General features: G+C 38.4%; 1 protein-coding gene across 2 annotated transcripts in view; it reads left to right on the forward strand.

Moving 5' to 3' along the window:
• Positions 1-8236, forward strand: part of TRPC1 (transient receptor potential cation channel subfamily C member 1) — a 67308-nt gene extending 59072 nt beyond the window's left edge. For both annotated transcript variants that reach the window (XM_018555630.1, XM_018555631.1), the window contains 2 exons: positions 770-964; positions 7867-8236. In XM_018555630.1, the coding sequence (XP_018411132.1) occupies positions 770-964; positions 7867-8094 (423 nt within the window). In that variant the 3' untranslated portion in view covers positions 8095-8236. The remainder of the gene's footprint in view (positions 1-769; positions 965-7866) is intronic.
• Positions 8237-9107: the final 871 nt, after the last annotated feature.

Genomic DNA, 9107 nt, shown 5'->3' on the forward strand with positions numbered 1-9107 from the left:
GCAACATTAGTTAACCTTCCTTACAAATGTATCCATAGAAATAGTGAAGCTAATTTACTAAATGATTTGCAAATGTTCACAAAATAAATGTGTGAAGATTCACTTCAATTACCCAATCATGTGAAAATAACATTCCTGTTTACTTATTTCATCTGCACATGATTGGATAAGTGAATTGAATCTTTTTTTAATAAATCAGATTCAGTAACTCTTGAAATTAAGGCATATGTTGATACTCAATGATACTGTGCTGATCAGCAGGCACATCAGGAGTAAGCAATCGTCAGAGAAAATAGACGACTGCGCTTCCCATGGAAATCACAAGTCTTTGTGGTGAAGTGAGAGAAGAAATGAGAAGGGAAGAAAACTTAGAAGGGACACAAATAGGGAGGTAACCAAAGTATAAAACTATGCCACATGCAAGACATTAGTGGGCAGCAAAGAAGCATTCTGCATTATGGTGTCACAATGGCCAAGCTGGACTGTTGGCTACTCAGTTAGACTTATAAGCAATGTGCAGTGAAGTAATATTGCATATAAACACACAGATCCCTATCTTTTTTATATGGCAACTTAGGTATTCACCCTGTTTTTATTAAATTATATTTAAAAAAATGTTCTTATCCTTTATTCCTCAGTAAAATACTTCAGGTTGTCTAAACACCAACAGATACATCCAAGGTCAGATCATCATAACGGATGACCTTGGGTTTGCTCTTTCTTCCTATCATGCCTTCTTTCAGTGACTGGTATCTTTATTAACTTCCAGAATCATGAGGATAACGAGTGGAAGTTTGCCCGGGCCAAGCTGTGGCTTAGCTATTTTGATGACAAATGCACTCTTCCTCCACCTTTCAACATAGTTCCTTCTCCCAAGACTATTTGTTATTTGTTGAACAGCCTAAGTAAGTGGATCTGCTCTCATACTCCTACAGGAAGAGTCAAACGGCAGAACAGCCTCAAGGTAAGACATTACATAGTAATCTCTTTCTAAACAGTCCCAGGCAGAATAATATTCATGTATTCTGGTAAGTCCAAAATAACACAGCAGGGATTGTAGAAGTATGTAGTATGGGTTTGCTTTGGAAAGGGATGTTGAAGGCAGCGTATCCTGATTAATAACAGATTTGTTGAATAGTTGCAGTAATGTGCTGCCTATGGTAAATGTTAAATAGCAGTCATAATCGTATGCATTAAAGGACACCTTTTCTTATGTGACCAATCTGATCTTACCTATCTACACAGTCTGTTTGGTTTTTCAGTATGCCAGATATACCATACACCGGACTGACAGCTTCACCTTAGTGCTAAAGCTTAACCCTAATATTTGACACTGACGCTCAGATATCTGTTAAAACTAAATCAAGACAACTGATGTTTCGCTGGTCATCTGATTTAGCTTTCTCAATTCAGAATGACTTGTTCAAAAAAATTATCTGTGAATAAATATGGTGAATACTGCTCCTATCACCATAATCTATAATATAGATAATACAGATATAATATCAATAATGGAGCAACATTCAACATATTTATTCCCAGATAATTTTTTGTCCAAGTCATTCTGAATTGAGAAAGCTGGTTGGATGACCAGTGAAAGGTCTTCAAGAAAAATACAGCAGGTCCAGTTGCCTTGATTTATTTTTCACAGATATACCATGACCTGGATGAATGAGACCCTTCACAGACATTGGGGTTGATTTACTAACCTTATAAACACACCACGAACATGTATACACCTCCGTAGTGTGTTCCCTCCCAGCATGATCTATGGGTGGAATCTAAACACCTTTGTAGTGTGTACACACCCAGCAGGTGTGTTGTGCAAAGCCCTGCATGAATTCCAAGGTGATGTTGTGTAAATTAGCTCTATGTTATGTTGCTTGCGTTGATGAATGCAGGAATGTAAATGCATGAGCTAACCATTTTTGTCTAAACTGTGAAGCAGCATTATATATGCATCATGTGCATGATTTTTCCATATATGGCATTAGTGGAAATATGCTTTTAGAGACTTTTTGGTTGATAAATACGTTTTGCTGTGTGAAAATCACACGCACCTGGTGTGTGCGTGTGTTTAGGTTAGTAAATCACCCCCATTGACTCTCATAGACTGTCTGGGGATAAAAAACAGCCCTGACAAAGAAAACCTGCCAACAATGATGCACCGGATAACCCACCAAGCACAAATGAGCTCTATGGGGGAATTTATCAAAACTGGAGCAGACAAAATCTGGAGCAGCTGTGTAAGGCAACCAATCAGCATTTCTCTTCAGTTTGTTCAGTTAAGATTTGAAAATGAAAGAGAGAAGCTGATTGGTTGCCATGCACAGCTGCTCCAGATTTTCACTGCTCCAGTTTTGATCAATTCCCCTCTATGTACAGTATGTACTGGCCCCACTACCAACTCGATACCATTGTGTGCCCAAGTGGGAATTTTCTATAGTGAACGTTTCTGTTTTATACAAACACAACTGAAGGTTGAGCAGACCACGTGAGCTTACAGTAACCCACAAATCCTCTCAGACAGACCAGTCTTTCTGGAAAATGTCAGAATTGAAAATTTTTGAATCCAGGTCTGTTTAAACAAAAAAAGACGAGCACCGCTTTTGTAAAAGATGCTTCAACATATATTACAAATGCTTACAGCGTTAGACGTATGTGTGTAAGCTTCTGCATTAAACACTTTTTACTTTATGAATGAGCATTAACACTAAACTGATACTACTTCTCCTTTTAACAATAAAAAAAATCAGCTGGCTAATAAATAAAAATCTACAATAAAGTGATATGATCAGTAATGTGATGGTAACTGGTATATGCTGACCTATATAAAAGTTATGAGAAAATGGTACATAGAAGAGTTCTCTATAATAATTGTATTCTGTACCACAAGGAAACACTTACCAGCCAAGTAAAATTAGCGGTAACATTCTCTAAGCATTCGGTGTTTATAACAAAATCTAATTCTGAACTTTCATTTGAAATGTGCTTTGCCTGTCTTAGGACATTTACCATCAGTTTGATCATTTGCTTGTTTTTCTCTTGCTCATATACTGTATGTCATGACACAAACACCCCCCTGTCAGCACACATTTTTTTTCTTCTACTTGTGCCAAATTTAGTCCAGTGCCAGGTCAATTCACTGAGCTCCATTATGACATAAATAGAGGTGTTTGTGCCTGAAGGTGTGATAGTACTTTACAAATATGTGAAGCTGTCATACATACTTGGGGTACTCCCGGGAACAAATGTTATTTTTAGAATAGGGAATTCCTCTGTTGATTTTGATTTGCTCTTATTTATCTTAAACTGGTTTCACGGAAGCATTATGTGCTGTTTAAACCAATGGCAAAATCAGAAAAGTGAAGTTAAAATGATAACTTTTAGTGGTAGTTGAAAATGACCCCCCTCCCCATCATTCTTAGGTTTGTTCATTAGACAAAATACAACAATCTAACACACCTGACAAATATAATACTTAGCTTTTCTGAACGTTTACATTAAATGAGTAAGAGTGGTCCAGCTGAGAAATCCACTACCCCATGTTATAATAATGGCAAAAACACTAATGGAATTAAAATAATTTGAGGTGATTTGTTTTCAACAAATAACATCCAGAGCTGTAAGACTAAGACCCTGTTCCCACTGACCAGTTTATCGCGCATATTTCCGTGCAATGTTGCTCAATGTAGCTTGTCCAATGTATTTCAATGGAGCTGTTCACATCTCACAGCTAAATGTTGCCTGGTGCTCGTCGCTCAAGTTTGTAGCTCGAACATGACCTATTTTCCGGCGGATGTCGCGCGATTTGGCTCATAGTATTGGATAAATTGTGCTTGTGATAAACTAGAAAACAAAAAGTAAACCGGAGGGGTAAGCACAGCTAGGATATTTAAGATCTCTGTTTCATCAGCTTCTTCGGGGGGTCCTAGGTGACATTAGGGGTCTTGGAGACCCCTGATGCCTCCATAAAGAGGACCTGTCACATCTTTTGCTATCACATAGGGGGGTTTCTTAGCCCCCTATGTGATAGCAATAAAGTTAAGTGAAAAAAAAATAGGGAAAAAAAATTAAGTTTCCACACATTTTTAAAAAAAAGTACACATATAAAAGAATTAAAAACATTTTTTTTAAGCACCCACCCATACATGCACGCATGCAAACATGCGTTGGGTGCGCATACCTACGAAAACGACGATTGCACCATTACGCCGCACATGTTACATATCGCTGTGAACGTCGCAGTGAGAGCAATCATTCTAGGGCCATCAATCACTGATAACACTAAACTGATGAGCTTTAAAAGCTTTTAATGCGTCGCCTATGATCGATTTTGGGCATGGCAGTTTTTTGCGATTTCGCGGGTGCGCACAATTTTTAAGCATGACATGTTTGGTGTATATTTACCCGACGTGACCCTGACTTTTATATTTTACAAAATTGTTGTTTACTAACAGAATGTAAGAAAAAAAACTTTTTTCCCCCTAAATTTTCTGTAAATTTTCTGAAATATAGTAAAAAATAAAAACCTCCCAGTGATGATTAAATACCACCAAAAGAAAGTTATATCTGTCCCTAAAAAATGGTATAAAATTAATTTCAGTACAGCGTTGCATGACGGAATAAACGTCAGTCAAAGTACCGCAGTGCTGAGTACTAAAAAATGGCGAAGGGGGTCTAACACCTGGTCAGCAAGTGGTTAAAGATTTTGAACATATTTTGTTTTGATGCACCTAGTTAATGTAATCTGAAAGTTCAATTGGGCTTTCAGGGTTGAGCTTCTACAGTTAGCAATTACTTGCAAGAAAGGAGCTTTAATTGTGCAAAGAGGTGAAATGGATTAAAACATTGAAAATATTTCTCCTTGGTGGCCTCAGATATGATTTGAAATTGCAACTTATCCTGAACAAATACCAAGAAATGTATGAAATCTCTGTAGCTTTGGTTACAAGACAGAAAAAGATATATTGTTAGAATAAGTACCTACCATCCTGGTATTTCATTCCACAACCCCTTGTACAGCAGAAATCAGACTGGGAATGTGAGATTTTACAATTTAAACCAACTAGACTCACATGGTCTAGTATGCTGCACGGTACACACGGTCTATCATGGTGCACGGTACACACAGTCTAGCATTGTGCATGGTACACATAGTCTAGCATGGTGCATGGTACACACGGTCTAGCATTGTGCACGGTACACACGGTCTAGCATGTTTTCACGTGCTAGAAGATGGAAGGAGAGAAGGAGACTGCCTACAAGAATAATAGAGTGCCAGGGGGCCGCAGGAATCAAACGCTACTCTTACACAGTGTAATGAGCGCACAGCTGACACCAGAAGCTGCAATGTCTTACTGGGGTCTAGTGGTGTCACCATCATCTGTATTTAGTGTGGTGGGAGTGCATGAATCACAGCAATGAATGAACACAATTACATTTTATATGGCGAGTAAAACAGTTTAATTTGTACATGGAGTTCCACTATTCAGTCACATTCTAGTTCTTAGGTATATAAGCATTATGTTCACATGAGGTGGCCATACTAATTACCAAGATGTAAAATTCTGCTGCTTTTGACAGCTACCCAGCTGACAGGGCTCAACATCACCAGCTCATTGGACTGTTAAACTGGCATGCCATGATACAGATACTCCAACCAGGACATGAATGAATGACCTGATATCTCCTTTCATCCTGGAATGTAGTTTCAGTACATGACCCAGATAGTATCAATCATCATTGTTTTTGTTTGATTCATATTATTTCATGGCTGTGTAAAGTGTCAGCCTATGTACACAGGTGGTAGAGAAAAATCAGATAAGAGAAACTGTGTAGAAGCATCTGTAGCGTTAATGAATCAGACAGCAAACCCCCCCCCCATATCCATCTATGTCCTCCTACAATTCAGGCTTCTGCTGCTGTTCCCCCGCAAATGCCAGATTAGGCTTTTTAATTTGATCCTAATCATTTTTTCAGCATGTTATTACTGCAGGTTTACTTATTTATTCAAGAGATTCTGAAGATTATGCTGGTTACAGGTTTTTTTACCCTGCTCACAGACATTCTGCTCCACTGGTTTCTCTCCAGCTCCATCTAGCAGCTGACTGTACTGTGTCTGCCCTACAGACACTATGATGACTTGACAGCTGCCACCATACAACCAACAATGATGTGACAAAAGATTTTTCATTCTGTTTGGCCACCCTCACGATCCAGACATCCCTGCCAGATTCTCAACCACTATTTCACTAGCAAAGCTGTCTGATTGGACCAGTACACATGTTCATTGTCAGCACATGTGCACTAGTCCAGGCTGAGCACTGCTGTAGAGGAGATTGCAGGGTGATTCTGAATAATGTCAAATCCTTTGTCCGGTGAAACAATTTCTGTATATGTAATTCATAAATTGTAATAGCTAGCTATGTGACAGATATCTAGGTGCCACATCCCAGTAACGATGTTAGCAATCAAGGGTTATGGAGGATTCCCCCCTGTCATTGCTTTTGAAAACTTCAGCTGATTCCACTGATTTTGATTTTTAACATTGATTGTGGATGCATTCTTGGTGGAAAAAAGCTATGCAATCAATGGACTTATAGAGAGGCACCACTAAGCACAGTGCTCCTTTGTGTCCCCCCGTGTACTAACTAGGACACTTGAAGCCCCATTAGAAGGTGATTTAAGTGGATATCCATAATAGTGTATCCATAACAGACTATAGGAAGCAACTTTAAGGCTTCCATTGGTTACTACTAGGGATGCACCAATACCAGTATTTTGGTACCGAGTATCGATAATTTTTTTTCGGTACTCGCCGCTACCAATTACTGAGTACCGGAAGTCCCATTCAGGAAGCCAGGTGGCGTGTAATGACTCGCCACCTGGCTTCCTGATTAGCCAGGAAGCCGGGCAGTGTGTAAAGACTCACCACCTGGCTTCCCGATTAACAAGAAAGTCTGTCCCCTCTGACCTCAGCATGTCCAGCCTGTCACCCCCAGGGCCTCTCCAGCCAGGAGCGGCCACCTAGTATGGGTATCAGTGCATCCTTAGTTACTACAATGTAAAATGAAAAGGAAAGTTAATGAGAAGGTTGGACTGCATTATATGCGATGTGAGTGGACTTTACACAAAATCAAATTCTACCAATGCATGCCTCTATATCTAATGATTATTAAAAACATAGACATGTCAGGTGTAACATGCTGTGATTTTGAAATACTTACACTTGCAGAACATTCACGTCCTGCTTTGAATGGGCAAAATTACTTTGTTACAGTTTGGCAAAGCAATGCTGGGATTGCCTTGTCATCAGCAAAGCACTGGGAAATATCAGAGATCTCAGGGAAAGGCATTGTCCTCCCCTTAGATATTGTGCATGGTCACATGCCCTAGTCACATGTCTAGTCACATGTGCCAGAAATCAAGGAAGTAAAAGGAGAGCTAGTAATCTGCCCTTAGTAAACATGGCCACTGTCAGAAGACTGGGGAAGAAAAGAGAAAAAAGGTATGCAAAGAATACAAAGCCTGCAATTATCTAGAAGTAGATTGTTATTACTAAACATTTCTAAAGGTGTGTGTGTGTTATTTTAAAGATATGGGTAAAGGTCCACTTTAAGATTGTACGTTGAGCTAGATTTAGTTGTTTTATGATTTTTTACTATATATATTGTATGACTCAATTCTAAGGTAACTAAAAAGTCTGACAAAATACCCTTGCTTACTGTTATGTCCTGTATACGTAAGTCAACTGTGTATTTTAACCACAATAGCACCCGATTACTGCAGATGCAGTTGTAGAAGCCCATGAATGTAAACTCTAAGGATGATGTCTAACTATGGTGGGATTTTCTGCTGTTGCAGGAATGGAAAAGTCTCAGGCAGAAGAGAGATGAGAACTATCAGAAAGTCATGTGCTGCTTGGTGCATCGCTACCTGACTTCAATGAGACAAAAGATGCAAAGTACTGACCAGGCCACAGTGGAAAACTTAAATGAACTCCGTCAGGATCTATCCAAATTCCGCAATGAGATGAGAGACCTGCTTGGCTTCCGGACCTCAAAATATGCAATGTTCTATCCGAGGAACTAAAACATCAACACAAAGCTGACCTTCTTCTGTCCAGGAGAGTCTTGTGCTGATGTCTTCTTGCACATGTTTGTGTATGTATTTTATAGTCTCACCCTGAAGTATTTAATTACATGTAAGCCATGTATACTTCATTATACAGAAGTTCAATACAACAACTTACGTTTGACAATTATTATTTTATTATAAAATGTTATTTTATTATCAAAATATTCATATATGAACAAATTAGTATGCCTCCTGGTCCTTTTTTTTTTTATAACCGTGTTGATCTATGAATATTCAAACTTTTCAAGCGGGATCACTTGACTGTGACCAAAAGTTAGGCTTTCTCTAACATGGGAAAGAATACCTTTGATTTATATACAACTACTGTTCATAATTTATTTATTCATTCAGTAGGTTAAACTGGTTGGTGAGGTAAAATTTCCATGGCAACTAATTAAATTATAACTAGTTATCTGTTCTTTAATATTTATAGCCAGAGCCAATGTATTTATTAAAGACAGTTTGGCAATAGGGAATATTTCCATAGTAAATTCTAATTTACTACTTCTAATTTTCTGCTGTTTAGAAAATAAAATCTGATCACTTGTGACTTACTGAGTTAAGAGAGAATTAGAAAGGTTACCACCCTATTTGCCTTTAGTAACTCATCCCCAAAGGGTTTGAATAATCAAGGTGCAATAAAGAGTATCGGTCACAAATGAGTTTTTGCAAGACCCTTATACTTATTCTTAATTATGGTATATGTGGAAGCTTATCTGTGAAAGATTTATATTGGACCTGTTATTTAGTTTAACTTACTCTGTCTGAGAATGAATCTATGCCTTGGAGGTAAATGGTGAGATATCTCCTGCATTGTCACAGTTTGTGCTTTGCCAATTGCCATAAGTTCTGGCAGCTACCATAGCAACAGCCAATTAAACATCAATTGACCTTTTAGTTCTGACTCTTACCTCAAAGTAAGAGTCAGAACTAAGAGGCCACAGTATTGACTACTACCTGGAGGTAAG

The sequence above is a fragment of the Nanorana parkeri genome, unplaced genomic scaffold, assembly GCF_000935625.1.
Source record: "Nanorana parkeri isolate BGI_ZX_2015 unplaced genomic scaffold, ASM93562v1 scaffold205, whole genome shotgun sequence".
Lineage (NCBI taxonomy): Eukaryota > Metazoa > Chordata > Amphibia > Anura > Dicroglossidae > Nanorana > Nanorana parkeri.